The 19,160-nt window shown below is 50.2% G+C and overlaps 2 protein-coding genes across 10 annotated transcripts in view; both read right to left on the reverse strand.

Annotated features, from left to right (window-relative positions):
• The window catches only part of LOC118506813 (modifier of mdg4-like), a 42,239-nt gene that overhangs the window by 9,120 nt on the left and 13,959 nt on the right, over positions 1–19,160 (reverse strand). The window contains exons 5-8 of one of the 9 annotated variants that reach the window (XM_036044471.1): positions 18,237–18,569; positions 17,571–17,981; positions 16,686–17,494; positions 15,726–16,582 (exon numbers count right to left, since the gene is read on the reverse strand). The exons of 3 other annotated variants lie outside the window; for them this stretch is intronic. In XM_036044471.1, the coding sequence (XP_035900364.1) occupies positions 17,322–17,494; positions 17,571–17,981; positions 18,237–18,569 (917 nt within the window). In that variant the 3' untranslated portion in view covers positions 15,726–16,582; positions 16,686–17,321. Of the gene's footprint in view, positions 1–596; positions 1,164–1,800; positions 1,939–8,231; positions 8,722–8,970; positions 9,287–15,725; positions 16,583–16,685; positions 17,495–17,570; positions 17,982–18,236; positions 18,570–19,160 lie in introns of those variants that run through there. 5 more of the 9 variants (XM_036044476.1, XM_036044472.1, XM_036044481.1 and 2 more) reach the window with 5 other exon arrangements.
• LOC118506821 lies at positions 5,776–6,674 on the reverse strand. The gene is made up of 2 exons (XM_036044511.1): positions 6,524–6,674; positions 5,776–6,356 (listed from the first exon to the last, which is right to left on the reverse strand). The coding sequence occupies exons 1-2, from the start codon at positions 6,534–6,536 to the stop codon at positions 5,986–5,988; spliced, it is 384 nt and encodes a 127-aa protein (XP_035900404.1). The 5' UTR covers positions 6,537–6,674; the 3' UTR covers positions 5,776–5,985.

Here is a 19,160-nt window from a genome sequence, read left to right on the forward strand (position 1 = left end):
AGCCAAACTTTGGGGCCTAGGCCGTGGGGCAAAACGAGTGGAAAACCGTTTCAAGCGTCAGCAGCATTTATTCCCAATTCAGTTCATCGTTTGCTTCTTCTTCGATGCACTGCTGATGGACGTTAACCGGTCCGTGGTCCACTGTTTCATGAGCGCTTTCAGGGTACCACGCTTCCGGCGAGCGTGGATGGGACCATGATTGTGCAGCGAATGTACCAGTTCCAGCATTCCCGTCGAACGTCGCTGTCGATGCCGTGCGGGGCAGCTACGAATGGATAACATTGGATAACGAATGGATTATTACGTGCCCTTTACCACGTAGTACTAGGTTGTATGAGTAGCGAGTGGTTTACCGGTAAGCGCGAAACTGTATGCACCGCCAGTACACCGTATCCTTACTGATGACATGGCGCGTAAACGGGAACCCATCGATACACAACTGTTGCGATCCTTTGCCATTTTGGATGTACCGCAACTCTGGTGAGCCTTGAGGAAAGGGAAAAAGAAACGGAAAGCTTTCGTCATTTAATTCACTGATCATCTACGCCTTTGCAGAGTTATTACAAAATATTTGAAACGCATTTGCACACTAAACATTTTGCGGAACATACCCTCAACCAAAAATATCTTTATTACGTGTGTATATATATAGCTTTAAAATCGTGTTCCTCTACTCTACTGTATTGCGCTGCTCAGTACTAATCATAAGAGAAAGAAAAAATCATCCTTGAAAGGCCACGTTCGGTTGCGGGATCACGTTTGCTTTAGCGTGGTTTTGCCCAGTATATCCGGATCCAGCTTGGCAGGCTCGCTGTGCGTATGCTTATCGCTAATGATGTAGAACAACTTATCGTACAACAGCACCTGTGCCTGGCAGCGGCGGGCACTGTGCCAAGCGCACCGATAAACCTTGTGCTGGTTGCGCGCGTACCGAAACTCGAAATGATGGCCCTGGCAAAGGATGCCCGCTGCACCTTTGCGCGTCGGCACGACGGACATGGGCACGGGCGCAGTTTTTGTGATTGCGGCAAAGTTTAGGGCAGGTTTCGATTCACGACCGCGCCGGGCTGATGAGCCGGTACACTTTCGGGAAGCTGCTACCACCACCGTCCGGTTGAAGCCCTTCGCTGGTGTGAACGTGTTGGCCAATATGCGGCGTATAGCTGAAAAGTGGAGCAGAGCAAAGGAAAGCGAAAAAGCACGAACGTGCATTACAATCGCTATCGGCACAAGAACGCTTAACTTAACAGGAGGAAAAGGTTTACACCCCGGAGAATTCGGCCTCAAACAACCATACGGTTGAATAGTTAAGCTAAGGAAAGAGTCGCTTCGTTCCTTCGAAGGGCACATCATTAATATCGGACAATAGCGGAGTAAACCTTTACCTGGCGCAGGAATCTATTGGTTAGCGCAATCGTTCGTTTCGTTACGCTGGCGTGTACCGGGAGCAGAGCGGCTCCTGCAACCGGGCGTCAACCGGGTGCGTATGGTCGGGGTTGACGGCGTGCGTCATGCCACCAACGACCAGAATTTGGGCCGGACACTGGTTACGCTTAAACTGCTCGCACCGGTAATAGCTGACACCGTGCGCAGCGAAATGGTACACATAGTGATGCTCGTCCAGCACCACCTTTGCCGAACCGAAGCGATTGGTCAGGTAAACGGCCGGCGTTCCGGGCGTGGCCAGAATTTCTTCCAGCGCAAGTTTACGCAACCGGCCAGCTTCCGTACCGGTGGTGCTGCCGTCAACGGTGGCTGCCCTTATCCCTGGTGCTGCACGCCGATTCCTTCGTTGCTTACCGTCAGTGTTGTCGAGCTTGGTAACGGGTCGGTACGGCCGGACGCACGACACACCCGGCGGCTTCACCGGTTCCGGCAGCTCGAGCTGTTTGTGCCGATGGTGGGCGACCGTTCGCTTGCTGTTCTTCTTACGGGGATCTGTAAATTAATGGAGATAAGTGTATTATTGTCCATCTGGGGGGGGAGGACCGTTTAATATTCTAATAGCAATCCTTAATTGTTTGGCTCTACTCTAGAAGCTCACTCAAGTACAGAAGGATGATGTGATGATGGTACGAAACATAAGAGGAAAAGGGTCTTTATTTAAAAACAAAAATCATACAGTTGTGGTAGGGGATGAAAGGCACGACAGGAAACGAACTATACACACGCACACACACGCAGTGGTCAGCACTACTTCTACTAATCACGTGATGACGTACGGTAGCTATGGATCAGTGAGATGGCTGTGCACGGCCATCACCTCGTACACGCGCGATGCTTTCACGATGATGCGTGCGTTACAGCCGTGCCTGGCGTGATGCACACACCGATAGTGCTTGATGCCGTGCTTTGAGGTATGAAACGCGTAATCAAATCCATGGTAGGCCACCTTCATACCACCGAGGCGGCACGGGACAAGCACCACCGGTTCGGACGGTTTCTGCAGGATCGGCGAAAGGTCCACCTTCAGCCACTTGGTCTGATCGTTCTTTCTCGTCCGCTGTCGTCGTACTGGAAAAAAGAGAGGAAGGACAAGAGAGAAATGTTAGTAAAATAGTTGATAAAAGCTAATATAAAAAAGGAGCAATAAACGCTAGTGAATGGTGTATAATGTTTCTTTCCAATTTAGCGCAATTCCGAGTAGAATCAATTTTATATATTAACTTCTCCTTCACGTCCTACTCGGTCCTACTGTTAAAGGAAGTATTGTTGAATAAATCATATTGTTTTTGCTTTTCATACTATAACATATATGTGGAGCTTTAGGGAGAGTTTTAAAATGCAAGCAAATTTGTTGCTTGACGCTTCTTTTCCTTTTAGTTTATTCTCTTTTTCCGTTTCCGAAAGCTGACCCAGTTTAAGCTACGTTCTCGCGAGTAGTTCGGCGTCATTCACCTACCACAACCGTTCACTTCCGATTGAATGGACGGTTCAGCAGGCTTAAGCTGTGCAAATATTCGTTCGTCAGTGCGACCCGACGCGGATGGTTGTGCCGTGGGTTGGTGATCACGATGCGGTACGTGCCGTCCGCCATGTGCGTAGTCACGACGCGCGAATTACACCGCACGCTAGCGTACGACGTGCGGCAGGCCCAGTAGATGGTGTTGTTCTTGGCAGAATTGTTCCGTGCGTAGGTGTACCCGCCAACCACCAGCAGCTTGTGATCGCGCTGTCCTCGTATGAACGTAAGCCGGGAACGGTATAGCGTAATGGATCTGGACACATCAACACCTGGGGAACGCGTGCAAGACAAGAAAACAGCGGAGACACAGAGACAGTTAGAGCGCGTATGTGATCAGGGTGTTAATGGTTAACTGGAAGTAAAGAGTCGTTCATAAACACACGCATTCTGGTTTGCCGTTCCTTAAAACGTTTCTTAATTTATTTGCTTGCTGAAAATTCTGGTCTCACTTGCTTTTAAAGGCAGTACGATGGTTGGGTTTTATGCTACACCTGTCTTTCTGCCAACATGCATGGTGCGATCGATCTGAAACGAGAAGAGATTGTAACAGTTGATTGAGACAATATTGTGACAGTTATAGTTGTAATTAAATTAAATAGTAATAAAACGGTTCCTAAGAGATGGGTAGTAAATATTCTAATACAGTGCGTAACAGAACAATAGGGCCACTAGTTTTTTGAGAATAACTAGAGAAGTTGGAGACATAGGTTAAAATGATGTTCCGCAAAGTTGTGGCGAATAAAAAAATACGTTTTCTTATACTTTTTGCATATTTTTACGCACACTAATAATTATGTTTTTATTGGGTTGAAAATTGCTTCATGTATCATAACTATAAGGCCACTTACGAAAATCCATTGTTTTGACATTAATCCGCATTTAAAAATTCAGTAAAATTACAATGAGTAAGAATAAGTCCCAAATATTGTAAAAAAAATATCATTTTTTTTAAGTTTAATGAATCCTGGGATGCAAATATTAAAGTTTTTAATGCAAAATATCATTTATTTTGATTTATAGTTTTTTTTAGTTTGATTTTTCATTATCCAATTTTTTAAATATAAAGCTACTAAAAAAACCTTTCAAAATATGTATAAATTTCCCTGGTACACTTCGTATTACGTGAGCGGGAGCTAAATAAATGTAGGGAGAAATGGGGCGATTTTTGCGAGAGAAATTGCTTTTTAAGAGCATCTTGAATTTCGAAAACAAACGATAAAATTATGCCAAAAATGTGGACATAATGTGAAAGACCAAAGAATATCAGAAATATATTTTTTCACATTTTTTTCATGGTGGTCAACGGCTACTACGCACACCCCTCTTTTACTGCAACAGAAGCACGTTTCATTCGCTACCATTTTGCAAAACATCATTTTAACCAATGTCTCCAACTTTTCTACTTATTCTCTAAAAACTAGTGACCCTATTGTTCTGTTACGCACTGTAAGAGACCCCGCTCATCTTGTGATCACAATTTTAGCATGTTCTCACGCACATTCTTGCAATGATTTTCACAGCACATATATTGAGCGCAACGGAATTAATATTCGTTTAAAAAATATAAGAAGAAGAAACACTCAAAAACTGAGCCATTAGTAAGAAACAAGAGCAAGTAAAACGTAGAGAAAAGGTGGCAGAATATACTATAGCTGTCCCTCTCCTGCGAATCACTGGCATTGGCCGGTATCGAATAGCGAAAGGTTCCAAATTTGATGATATTTTTACTCTAAATAGGTTCATACAATCTTCTTATTCTTCTTCCTTCGCACTACAACCTCGCGAGAGGTCTCGGCCTGCCATTTCTGGCTTTCTGTGACTTGATTTCACCCGTAGCAAAGTAGTCAGCTCTGCGTACGGGAAGGAAGGCGGTCTAGATCGCATTTGAACCTCGGCCCTGCCGTGTGAAGACCGGCGCCCATACTCACCGGTTTATACAGTACTCACCTAAATGGGCGATGCGAAATTGTTTTGATATGGTATCTGGTAAGACACCATTTATCTCGCCATGAAGACTCCTGATTAATGTAAAGCAGTAGACCATTAACACCAACAATACCCGTTTGCCGTCTACTATTCCTGCAAGAACACAAGACATTCCCCTTAGATTTTGATTTTGTTGAGATCATTAGCGGTTAATGAAGGTACAAAGCTCTCTTACCTTATCCTAGGTTAACTTATTCAACTGCAGCTTCGTTACTCTCTTCGATTCGACAGCATATTAGGGTGGGTGAGTGTGCGTTGTGTTGCGGGTGCAAAGCTTCTGCACAGACAGATCCGTTATGAGCCGGGCCATACATTTGCGGCTTCTCTGCTTCGAGCACGTCCAGTATTTGCTGTCCTTTTGCTGCTTCACGCAAATGTACGTGTGGTCCTGGTACTTGAGCTTCAAACTTCCTCTCTGCCCTTTAACGAAGCTGATCATCACGGAAGAATCTGTAAAGCAAAACAAAAGAAAAAATGATACAAAATTAGTATAAAGAATATATAGCTTTGCTCAAACGCACCCACTTACTACTCGTCGATCGTTTGAGTAGGGGAGACAATTTTAAACCTTTTAATGTATAAGCCAAATTTGAGATTGTCTAACCTGCATTCCATCCATTTGATGGTAGTAAAACTTTCTCTACAAACTGTCGAAATGTTAGCCACAGCAAGCGTTTATTGGATTTTTGTACTTGGAGTAGTGAAGGTTACGTTCTCTTGGTAGGAAACGACGGGCCGGAACGCACTTGGAGCGCACCTTCGCTGTCCATGGGACAATAGTTCCCCCTAGGATTCCCCCCCGGGACAAGAGAAGCTGCCGGTCGTGATTGCAGTAGTACGTACGCTTTTATTTCATGAACCGATGATGATCATACTATTACTAAACATAATTCACTGTATTGCATAAACTGGGCGACGAAAAATACTTTTCAAATATATGGCCCCCTGCGAGATATAAACTACAAAACAGAGTTCGTTAAGAGGGAATTCAAAAAACAAAAGTATAGCAACAGAGCCACCGCCGGCCCGTCGTATTATAGCTCGGTGGGTGGATGATTGTGGAGCTGATTCTTGAGTATCATCCCCGAGCACCCGTCCAAGGTGATGATGCGGGCGCGACACTTCAGCAGCCGACTCTTGGAACACAGCCAGTAGGTCTTGTTGTTGCTGCTGTTGTTGCGGAAAAACGCGTACCCCCCCATGATGAGCTTCGGGCGGCCCTTGCAACCCGTCTCGAGCCGCAAATCGAGTGCAAACTTGTGCTCCACATCGATCGTTTCCCCATCGTCATCGGTTTTGTACACCTTCTTCAGGCCCAGGCTGGTGGCGGTGCCCGATTTTGGCGGCTGCTGTTTCATCCCTTCGGCCTTAACGTTCAGCACCATGTTGCGTGGTGCTTCGGGATCTAAAATACAATTTGGGGAAAGCAAAATAAAAAGAAAAACTTGTCAGCAATTGGAAATGTTTGGCGGGCGGTACACAAGTAGTGAGAACGGGTTCCCCGAAGCATAAGCCAGCACAATCTAAACAGTAAATATGTACTTTTTTGTGTTAACTATTTGTATTTATTACTTTCTTTTCTCATGCTGTACACACGTAATACACGGTTCGTAACCGGCCGCAGGGGATGGTGGGACAGTTCCGTATGCCCTTCACAGGCTCAATCGTGAGGCTCACATGGCGCCTCTTCTCATCGTTGGCGCATTTTATCCGCACGGCTCTCAGGAGACCTGAAAGCAAAGCATTCGATTAGTAAACTTGCAATAGGTAATGTCCAGAATAGGGTAAATCATCACTAGAAAAGCTGCAAAGAAGAAAACAAGAGTACTGTAAACCCTTCGCTTTATTCATTTCTTTATTCTGCAGAACCAATATTGTACACTCTCTCCCTCCGCATCATCGCATTGCTAAGAGTGTTGTGAAAAAAAAGGGGACGAAAAAAGAGGAAGTGGTGGTTAAAACATAATTGAAGCATAGTTACAAAAATTCCCCGCTCCACCCCGCTCAGATGCACTCCTTCACGTCGCGCGTGTAAAACTCGTCGATGTCCGCATCGAGCGGCGTAACGGTGGACGCATCAATGTACTCGTCCGCGTGGGTATGCGGCTTGTGCGTGTACTTGATTGTGGGGCTGCCGCGGTGCGTTACCAGCTTGCAGCGGCAGCGTTTCGATTTGTAGAACGAGCAGGACCAGTACGCCCGCAAACTGTCGCCCTTGGTGCGAAAGAAGGAATTGTTTTCGACCACCAGCTTCGGCTTACCGCGCTGCCCGGCCGTAAACAACCATCCGTCCACGTGCAGCAGCGAAACCGGGCGGACGCTTTTGCCTAGTATGGAGCCGTCGAAACAATCATGTTGTTGTGTGTGCGTTTAGAGGTACAGAAAAGATATATATGGAAGAGAGAAAACAAAATCAGTATTAATATAAGGGTTGTTGTACAGTACGGCAGCGCGCAAGCTTCCTAAATGCTCAATTCGGTGGTGTCCGGTTTTTAACAAAATACCACGACCGTAACGCTACAATGGGAAATACGTTAAATAAGGTAATAATGTGCAACATTGGGTCATACAGTCAAAGGTTCAGTTTATTTTCCCATTATCGTTCGCCGTAAAGCATTAGGTGGACGTGCTTCAACAGCTGGCGAAGTGTCCTACTCCAAGTGGCCATGTGTTCCGTGGTTAGAGATAATCCTAAAATGAAAAACAGGGGGGAAAATATTACTTTCAGGAAATGTGGGCAAAGGCAGCAGTCGAGCGGTTTTCGGTCCGCAAAGAGACTCTTCTCTACAGCCTCGAGCGGTGTTTGGCCTGCCCCTTTGGCCGATCTCACTTGAGCGTGTTTAACTGTGCGTACCCGAGGAGACAGCAGCCCGTATCGGCTAATCCTGCCCACAGCGGAAGGTACGGTGGTTGTGTACCGGGTTGGTCACCCGATACGTTCGCTTGTCCTCGAACGTGGTGATCCGGCTGCGGCAATTGTCCTGCTTCGACCGATCGCACACCCAGTAGGTCGTGCGGGCGGTACACTTGCTGCGGCAGTAGTAGAACCCGTTGTGGTATATCTTCGTTACCACCTTGTGTTTCAACGGCAAGCTTACAAACACGATCGAACTGAGCGATCCGCCGGTGCTGCCATCATTATCTGCAACGAGAAAGAACGTCGGTAAACGTGTTAGTTGAGCGAACATGCCCAAAGCTCCTAATGAATTATCTGCCCGGGTACGTATAAGAGCAACAGAGATATTCACGAAATCACGAAAAACAAAGCCAGCACGCATTCACAAGTTTGAATCTTTAATCTCTTTCATCTCTGCGACAACCACCTTACAGTGAATCTTCAATGCAATCCATGTGGAGCGATTCGTCCTTAATGGTGATGAGAAAGTCATGTTCATCCGCCAGTCCCATAATGTCGCCGAATGCATCGTCCAGCTGTGCGAGCGGTCCCGTCGTTGCCGTCGCCGTCGTCGTCGTCGTCGGTGCCAGTGTGAGCGTTTCGGTCCAGCAGTGTTTGATGTGTTTCTGCCGTGGAAGCCCGGGCGGATGGTTGTGTATCGCGTGGGTCAGCTTCACCGAATCCTGCCCATCGGTTTTAACGGTGATCGCTTTGGCCTTGCACTTCCTTTTCCGGTACATCGAGCAGCGCCAGTTGATCGTGTCGGAAAACTCGCCATTGCGCGTGAAGCTGTAGCCGCCGTGCACTAGCAATGGATGACCGCGCTGGGTGACACTAAACTCGGGCGTCAGCAAGCGGGAATCCTGCTCGTACTCTGGAAGAGGCGAGAAAAGAAACGAAACACGTAATTGGGATTAGTTAATTAAAGCTTAACTCCTTTCCCCCTGCCCCTTAAGCTCTATGGCTATCGTAAGATCAACGCTCGGAGAGTAACGTACTGGCCAGTGTTGGCGAGGGAGTCGACAAATGTGTATCACAACATGAATTTATTGCAAGCAAAACCTCCTCTCCTTCTCCCAATGCATACAAACCCACGACGCAGGGCTTTGTGCATGCTTCCTACCCTAAACTATGCCCCACCGGCTCCGCATTCAGCTTCATCTTGCGCTTTGACCGCCGGCGAACGGTCTTCGTCTCCTGCGGGTGCGTGTGCTCGTTCCGAAACACCTTCACGTACTCGATGCCATCGATGAGCCGCGTCTGGGCACGGGCCTTGCAGTGCAGCCGGTGGTAGAACCGACACTTCCAGTTGACGCGCGTCCCATTCTCGAACGTTTTGTTCTTGCTGTACAGATACCCGTCGTACACCAGACACTGGGTGCCGCGGGTTGTGAACTCGAAGCAGGCGCGCTGCTGCTGGACGCTGACGCTCTTCGCACCTGCAAACATACGGAATACACACATAGAAGGATGCAGTAGCTGCGTTAGCTGATGGTTAGTTGCGTTAAACGTTAGGCACCGCCGATCACACGAATACTGGCGGGCGTAGGTGCGGCCGAGTGACATTTTCAAGGAAAGAAAACACAATCTTGTCTGCTGGAAAGCTTTATGCACTACCAATCCTTTGCCCTGTGGAGCTCGGACACTTAATCGAAGCTGTACAATGCAGATGGACCGTCTCGTACGGACGAACGATCGTTCCACGACTAACCTAAACTATTCCAATTCGGCTAACGCGACTAACTATTTGGCTTATTCAGAAAGGGAAGCCAACCAGCACTAGCTCATCTCCTGGCAGCTTGTACTCTACGGATCCGGCGGCGTTTCCTTCTTGATCCTCAGCTTGTACTCTTCCTTCGGGTGGAAGTGTGCCGTGTTGGTCACCTTCATGTGGACGAAACCGCCGATGTCCTTCGTGACGGCACGCGCCCTACAGCGGTACCGGGTGAAGAGCGAACACTTCCAGTTGCACGTCTTGGCCGACTGTCGATCCCGGGTGTACGCGTGCCCGTCGTGCAGCAGCTTGAGCTGACCGCGGCGCGTTTTGCCGAAGGTGGCCGGTATGAACGTTCCTCCTAAAAGTAAACGGAAACACACGCACACACACAAAGGAAAGGAATTGCGCATATTAGTAAAGAGGGAACGGTCTAGGCAACGGTACAACACAACAGCCAGACCACACACACACACACGCACACATTTAAATTCTTGTCTAGTTTTTCTTCCTCATTTTTTGAAAGTTTATTTCTTATCTACGATTCCATATTTGCTATCCGGGGTCTCCTCCTCCTGAAAGGCGTCGTGCGTGTGCTGCACGTGCGTCAGGCGCATCATTTCGTGCCCGTTCCGTTGCATCGAGACGGCCCGTGCCTTGCAGTGGTACTTGGAATGCAACGAGCATCGCCAGTTCGAAATGTCTCCCTTCCGCTTCTCGCGCACATAGCGATGCCCGCGGTACATCAGCATCTGCCGGCCCCGTCTCGTTCTACCGAACTTGGCATAGTGGAAGCCATCTGCAAGCGAGAAAGAGACACATGCCCCGTGGAAGCAAAAGTGAACAGGGGATTGTGTTAGCAATCGAGCTTATTAAAGGTGGAATTTTTGCGGTAGGAAAAAACCCCGTACAATATGTAGGAAAACCCCTTTAAGCTAGATAATATGCAAATACCCCCCGCTTCACTGTACACGCGCGCCTTTTATTTTGCTCCCTGGCTTGGTGAAACGAAAGGACTCTGACCCCGTGGGTGGGGCGGGGGGGCAGGACAACTTCTAAACCTTTATTCTGTGGCTCGCCACTAAACCAAATCAAACATTTTCTGTGCTTTGCGATACTCCTTGTGCGAGTGGTTGTGTCCGTGGTTCGTGAGCCGCACGTACGTGGTGCCGTTCACCAGCTTCGTAATGGCACGGGCACGGCAACTGTAGCGCTTAAACAGCGCGCACCGCCAGTTGGTGGACAGCGGAAACTCCCGATCCTTGATGTACTCGTACCGGTCGTAGATGAGCTTCTTGGCACCCCGCTGGGACACGCCGAACGCTAGCTTGCTGCCTGTTTCGTAGCTACCGTACATAGGAGGCTCTGGCTGACGCTTCCCACCACCACCGTCGTGATCGCGTGCAATTGATTCGTCCATTTTGATGATTTCTACAAAAAACGAAAGGAAAAGCACTAGTGTTAGTGGAAATTTTTTAACGGAAAACGGTCTAATACTAGTTAAAACACAATGAAGAAAAAAACCACACACGCACGCACGCGATCTCGTACTTTGAATTATTTATTTTAAAAAAAGCGCTGAAAATCGGCTGCGGAAAATAAATGCACTCACACGCACGTTGGCTCGCCCTTTCCTACCATTATTGCTCGATCTACTGTCCAACGACCGACACCATGGTGGTGGTGGTGGTGGTGGACGGTTGATCGCTCGCCCTGTCCGTGGTTCGTCCATCTTCCGGCGGGTGGCTATGGGCCAGCCCGGTCAACCGTATCGATTGGGTGCCGGCACCATTTTTCGACGTCACGCAAGCGGCCCGGCAACCGTGCTTCACGTAGCGGGCGCAGCGCCAGAAGATGTTCCGCTTGCTCTGCCGATTTTCCACAAACTTGTAGCCGCTGAAGATGAGCATCGTTCGGCCGCGCTGCGTTGTCGCGTACTGCAGCACGGACTTTTCCACCGCGATCCACGACGACGAGTGCGGTTCAGGCGTTGCGGTGAGAATGGCGGCTGAATGGAAGAAGCAGAGACGGGTCAGAAGAAGAGAAGCAAAACGGTACGTTAGTAGAGCGTAGTTAACTGGTTGGTTTGCTTGCTCGCGAATAAGCTACCGCTACTTGGAGCCTTTCTAAAACCGAGCTAAAAAGATGATCATCAGGTCTCGCAAGGTGTATGTGGGACGTTCGGCATGATCGTTTATTGTGTAACGCTTTATTGTTTCGCTTTATACTCTATCTCTCTCTCAGAAAGTAATCCTTGTTCAGCTGGTGTTCAAGTGTGCGTCTTGCCGGTCGTTGGTTGGTCCTCGGCGGACAGCCCTACAATCTCGGACAGCCGTTTGTAGTCGGCCCGTTTGAACAGCTTGGGCGCGTGGTTGTGTGCGCCCATGTAGCGCACCTTGCTGTCGTCCCGGTGCAGCCGCCCGTGGCACTTGATCTTCGTCGTGTAGTAAATGCAGCGCCAGTACTCTTTGCGCTGTATCCGTTTCTCCATACAGTAGTAGTACCCGTCGTGCGATAGCTGCAGCTTGCCCTTTTGGCTCTTCCGGAAGCAGATCGTTGTGGAGGCGGTGGCGTCCTGCTTAATCACTTCTTCGCGCACCCGCATGAAACAGACACAAAATAGAAGAAACAAAACACAATGTTCTGGTATTAGAATGGGTTCAAACTACTTCCCTCGTGCCGGTATGACGCCGGTCGTACATGCTTAGATCTAAAAGCGCACTCAAGGAATTAACATTCTTCCGCATGTGGTTGGCTTTTATTTAAAGAAAACTCTCTTCTTCCTGGCTCGGACCACCCCTCAAACACATAAGACACCGTTGCACGCGCAACATGCTAACATACACACAACCTGCAAGGTAACAGACACGACCAAAACAAGTGATTTCTGATCTTTACAGGACACAAACACTGTGGTGTTAAGCATTAAGAGAACCACTTATGATCAACACATTTCTTGCACGTGCATAGGGACGTTTTGTTTCCCGTCGGTGAGCGGAAATGAATAGCGTATCCCGGTTCCTGCCGTTGGTGGCTAGATGAATGCTTGTCGCGGAGTAATCGATCGGTCGAGTCGTCGTGGGGTCTGAAAGAGGTTAGGGAAAGATAAACAAAACATTATTCAGTGCACAACCGGGAAGCAGCCGGCGATCCCTAACGCTCGGTCCTTGTCTTTTGAATTATCAATTATTCTGAACGGGGAACTACTGCAATGCTGACGAGCTAAACCAAGGTGTTTTGTTTATTTTCCTTCGGTGCTTTATCGTTGAAACTATACTCAAACCTCCTGCTACCGGACCGACCCTAATCAACTAACGACACAGGTGCCCCCCCCCCCACCTGCCCCCACTTGCCACCACTTGCCCCCATTACCCACTTACGTCCACACACACTACATCACAAAATCGTACGACGGTGGACAGTGCACGGTCCGGTACCGCTTCAGCGGCGCATGCTGATGGACGCTTTTGGCCGGGAACGCGTACTGGTCCGTGTCCTTGTACTGTATGATGCGCGCCGGGCACTTGAGCTTCTCGGTCGCCATCGACGAGCAGCGCCAGATGATGCGTTTGGCATTTTCCGACATGAGCAGATACTTTTGCTTCGCCACTATGATGGCCGGCCGGCCGCGGAACGATTTGGTGGAGAAAATCTCAATCCGCGAGCTATCTGCTGGGTTGATTGGGCGGGGTGGAAGAGAGAGAAGCAAAGAAGCAAAATTTCGTTAGTGTGTTTGAAAGTGTTTTGGGGCGCGGCAGTAGGAGCAGACACCACGGATTTCGAAATTTAGTAGAGATACAAATAAAACAGCATCATTGCGCGCCATCTGCCACACTGGGCAGATGGGAAACGAAGGGTCATATACATCGGGCTCTGTTGGTTTATTTGATCACATTGATGCCAACCCCGCGGGGAAATGGGTCCCCCTCCTCCCGACCGTTATTAGCGACGGGCGGCCGCGAGTCGATTAAACTGCCGCCGCTGCTGCTGCTCCTCCCTGCCGTCTCCCTCGGTGGGAGTAGCCGTGGCGTGATTGTGGCTATGTTTGACGCTCAGCCGGGTCGTCGTCTCGTTGATCAGTACGATGCACGGGCACTTGCACTTGTAGTACTGATTACACTTCCAGTACTGCTTGCCGTTGCGCCGCCGGTTGCGGAAAAACGTCACCCCATTCACGACCAGCAGGTGGCGACCGTTGCGCTGCGACGGTTTGTAGCTGTACTGCGGTGTGCGTGCTTCCGGTGCGACCGGTGGTTGCCAAAGCGTTTCCCCTGCAAGAGACCGATGCGCACAAAGAAATTGGTTGGTTAGTTGGATGGCGCGAGTGGCGGATTGCTAAAGACTACCCCCAAAGTTGAAATTGGAATGGGAAGAAAATCGCTTCACGCCTGTATGTAGTATTTATTGTAGGTCGGAATTTGACCATACCCCTCCTCTCACACTTAACCTACACGCCAATAATCATTACAGAGTGATCTTCTTCTTCTTCTTCTTCCTTGGCACTACACAACCTCGAGAAGTCTCCGGCCTGCCAGCCATTTCTGGCTTTCTGTGACTTAATTTTACCCGTAGTAAAGTAGTCAGAGCCCTGCGTACCGGGAGACGGCGGTCTGGATCGGATTTGAATCCCGGCCCTTCCTGCCGTGCGAAGACCGGCGACGCTATCGCCTCGGCCACCGGATCGGTTTGTGTATAAAGCAAAAGCAAGCAAAGAAGCAACAAAAAAAGGGCCAGCGGTTTTGTCCTTTTAGCTCGGTTAACGAAATCTATCGCCAGTCCTGCGGCACATCCAGCGTGATGTCTTCCTTCAGCGGGCCGTGGTTGTGCGAGTTCTTCAGCACGCACTGGTTCGGATGCAGGATCGAGGTTATTGCGCGCGCCATGCACATCGTGTGCCACTTGCTGCACTTCCAGTACACCTTCCCACCGTAGCAGTTGTTCTTGATGTACCGATGGCCGTCGTACACGAGCACGTTGTTACCGCGCCCGGTAGTGTATTGGATCTTGGTCTCGTCCACCGCGACCGGCGTGTTGCGCACACGGAATGCAAGTGTCGACGGTTCCTGCTCCTCCTCCTCCTCTCCCCCCTGGGATCGGATGGTGCGCTTCATTTTGGGTGACTTTACGTGTTTCGGAATGCGCGGCTGCTTCACCGACGTCGTCACAACGGCACCGGAGTTTTGCTTGCCGTTCAGCACCGTTGGTTTAGTTGCCCGCGCGCGATCTGTGGACGATGGGGGGGACACACAAAATTAGTTAGCATCACTGTTACAAGAGCACAGAGAAGAAATAACAGTTTAATGCAAAACAAAAAGCCATCCGTTGTACACCAGCACCAGCGGCTCGATCGTTTGTCGTTCAGTATAGCACGCACGCACGAGCGCGCCCTATTACATTTTATTGGGCCTTATTAAAGCAAACAACACCTCTTCCGGCTGCCATGGCTGCCAGGGTGCCTTTCTCCAGGGGAAAGAAGACATTTCAGCAGGGCAGGTGATTCACTCTTTCCGGCCCCCGTCTTCTCTGCCACAGGACAACTGCAGGGAAATCATTCTCGCCTTCATCAGCATCCGCTGCGGTGGTGTGGTGGACAGTATGGGGGGCTGCTGATTGGACGCCCTCCCTTCCGCGGCCGTATCCCGCCCGGCTCGAATCGGCTGTGGTACGGTGGTCGGTTGCCTGCCCTCATTAACGCGCCGGAAGTTGGTCGGCTGGGCGTGATTGTGAATGCCGGACATGAGAATGATTTTCGGTGCTTCGGCGCTTGTGCGGTGATCGTTTTCCGACACGGTCGTTGTAAGGCGCGCCCGGCATCCAACGCTACCCTGCAAAGGTGCATCGCATCAGTTACTGCCCCCGCTCTTCCTTGTATCCCCCCCCCCGCATATGCATACCTTTTTCGCGCAAATCCAGTAGGTTTTCGTGTGGCCCTTGCGGTTCTTCACGTAACGATGCCCATTCACCGAGAGCAGTATGCTGCCACGCTGCCCGACTATGTACACCACCTTGTTGTGATCTGCCGGGTTTAAAAAGCAAATACAGAGACGGTCAGTTAGCATCGTTAGTGGGCCAAGTTTAACAGCTATGCGTTCTCCATCAGCCCCTCCCCCTGATCTCAACCGCCCAGGATATATACCAATCGCCCCGCTTTTAATGGTAAAATGTGTGTCTTAAGATCGTTTTATTGGTTTTCATAAAGCAATCATGCCCGCCCGACCGAAAAAGCTTTATTGTACACACAAGCAAAGCAATGCTGCACTAGAACGGCTCGTGATTGTGGAAGCCGTTGCGCAGTATGTACGTCTGTTCGCCGTTCTTGTTGTTGTAGGTGAGGACGCGCGCTTTGCACCGATGCATGCCCGCCCGGGCACAGGACCAGTACGTTTTGTCCGAACACTCCTTGTTCCTGGTGAAGGTATAGTCGCCCACCTTCAGCTTCCGGCTACCCCGCACTCCAACAATGTAGCGTGCTGGTTCTGCAAAACAGTGGCGGAAAAGAAGAAAAAAAGGAAACAATTACAAAATCATATAGGGTGGATGAACAGAACAAACGCTTCGCGAAGCATCGATGTGATAGAACGAACAAACAACTATCGAGGAGAGGCAGGTTAAGAAGAGGCTTATTTGGCCGAACCATTTGCAACAAAGCGCGAAGCCCTAGTATATTTATTGCGTGTTTGCCAAGTTTCCGGTGCGGAGGAGTTTGCTGTGCCACGGCACAGCACACGTCACGCCACCACCCTTCTGTTTGCCATGCTTAACTCTAGCTGCGTCAGTTCGCTTTCGTTCAGATGCATCTGGTGCGCGGGGCGGTTCTTGAAGTAGTCCGACGTGCAGTCGTCGTTGTGCGCGCTGGTAATCTTGATCTGACCACCCTTCAGCTCCCGCAGCACGATCTCGCCCGGACACCCGTACTCGATGCACGTCCAGACGCTGCGGTACGCACGCCCGATCGTTTTCTGGTACAGTTTGTCCCGCAACCGTATCAGCTGCCGTTCGGGGCTGATCGCTATGAAGATCGCTGAAAGAGAACGGGCAAAGTGTGTAAGTATAAGTGAAGGAGGGGGGAGGGGGTTTCCAATGTCCGCTACTGATCTGACTGACGTAAAAGAAACACTACTAACAAACGATCGTCCCGCGAACCAGCCGATCGTTATCGACGCCCAAAACGCCTTAGTTCGGTTGTTGCGAGAGGTTTAAACCAATTTTATTGCGCGCTCATCGAGTCCACGGATCGTTGCGTTTCTTCAGCTTGCGCTTCTCGTTCACACCCAATCCGTACGTCAGTCGGCGCATCGGGACGTGATTGTGCTCGACGTTGTTGACACGCATCAGATCGCCCCTGGTCACGATCGTCGCCTTACACTTGAGGCGCATCGCTTTCGAGCAGCGCCAGTACACGGTGCTGCCCGTCGTTAGGTTCCGATGGTAGATGTAATTGCGGTACGTCAGCTGCTTGCCACCGTTGTCCGTTTCGCCGAACGCTACATCCTGGTTGTCGATCAGCGAGATTAGCTCGGTGCCCTTACGCTTCGTCAGCTGTTTGTCCACTGCGAGAGTGAGAGAGTGAGAGAGAGAAAGCCACTTTAAAATGTGATCGATCCGGAAGGAAAGTCAAAGGTTTGTGACGATGGGTGGGAAAGTAGATCCAAATACCGTGCGCCCTTAAAGTACATTCCGCTTCTAAAGATTATGCTTAAAAATTGCGCTTTATTTCTCATTTCTCGGCACCGGCTGGTCGTTCACACAGGTGAAAGCCCCTACGCTTTGCTGTTTGGAGGCGCGTGCTTGGACAGCTTTTTGGACGACAGATAACCACCACCCCCAATCGCGGCATTCGTCCGCAACAGCTCCATCCGGTTGCGAATAAAGTTGCGCACCATACCGGTCGTGATGTGTTGCCGTTGCTGCTGGAAAACGTCCACAATGTGGGCTGCAAAACAAAAAATGAAGCGAAACTCATCGATTACGCATACGCAAACCACGCAGCGATGCCGGAACACACTCACTGATCACCGCGTCCAGTATCGTCGGATCGAGCGGCACCAGGCCCGGGTCGGTTTGCTCGCTCCCATTCAGGCAGCTGCGCTTGAGCGTTTCCACGCCAAACATTAGCTCGACCAGTCTGCCGGTGTAAACGGCCGGCTTGGAGGTGTAGATCGACAGCAGACCTTTCGTCGCGATGTACACCGAGCTGCCGGCGTGCAGCGGAACCTGATCGTATATCTTATGCCGGACACCGTCCACCAACCGGGGCAATCTTGGCTTGTTGCTGCTGCCGCTGCCGCCAAGGGTTGTCTGGTGTTCCGTTGGTTTTGTGATGGGCGCCGCTGCTGTGCTGGACGGTGGCAATTGCTGCTGTGGTTGCTGTACGTGGACCGCTGTGTTGGCAGATTTGCTGGCGGCCGGCGTGCTTGCTGCTGTTGGAGAGAGGGCAGACAGTTTTGTGCGATTAGTAGATTCATCTTTACACCATTTCCTAGCTTAGTCGGCTTATTAATGCTAACCCCCGGTGCAACACGATCAATTACAATTTTCTTACGATTTATTGCAAAACAAACAAGTTGGCGCCGCTTATCACTAGACCCACTGAGCCCCCCCCCCCCCCCCCTCCCCCTAAGGCGACTCCTGTACGCCACTCCCATCCGTCGTCACTTTCGTAGCGTTAATTGTACCACAGCCACCAGTGCCGCTCCTTTCGCGCCTAACCACCCGCTGCTTGCGCTTCACAATGTCCACGTGCGTGTGGTAGCGATTGAGCGGCGTAACCTGCCGGTCGATCGTGTACACGCGCGCCCTACACCGCTGGTTCCACCACTGATTGCAGCGCCATATCTTTTTCGATTCGCTCCCGTGCGTGAGGACGAGCTTTTCGAACACAAACGGTTGCCCCATGTAGATGAGCTGCTCTTTGCCGCGCATCGTCTTGGCAAACACGGCCACCGTTTCGTCCGTATCGCTACAATCACTGTTTGCCGCCGATTTGCTAATCCGCTTCTCTTCGCATACTGTTTGGGGCGTAGACAGAGAGAGAGAGTGAGAGTGAGAGAGAGAGGCAGAAAGAAGGAGAAATGTTAATAAAGCGTGGCTTTGACGGCTCAAGAGGGAGAAGAGCTAACTTTACCTAACATTATTACTATTTCTACAAGCAACTTCAAACAGCTAGCAGAGCGCATCTTATTTGGTTTCTTGTTGTGTCATCATGTCTCTACCCCCGGTTCGATGGTGCGCCTCTCTAGGGTGTGGTTGTGGTAAGCTATTGTCCCCGCTGCCCTCTAGTACACGGTCCGTGGTTGTGCTTGTGGCGGTTCAATTTTAACGCACCGTCCTCCATCCGCTGCACCAATCGTGCCATGCAGCGTCGTGCCGGGTGTTGTTGCTGCTCTCCTCCACCGTCCGGATCGTTTCGCACACAAACCCAATCGGTGGTGGTTCGAAAGCTGGCCGCCTTCCGGTAGGTGTAACCGAGCAGCCGCATCCGTTTACCGCCCGAGCCGTGCGCCACGCTGTACGGTAACCGCTCCACCCAAACGCCATGCCGATTGAACAATGTTTCCGCCTGCTGTTGTGCTGATGCTGCTGCTGCTGCAAACAAAAAT

This window comes from Anopheles stephensi, chromosome 2, assembly GCF_013141755.1.
Source record: "Anopheles stephensi strain Indian chromosome 2, UCI_ANSTEP_V1.0, whole genome shotgun sequence".
In the NCBI taxonomy this organism is placed as follows: domain Eukaryota; kingdom Metazoa; phylum Arthropoda; class Insecta; order Diptera; family Culicidae; genus Anopheles; species Anopheles stephensi.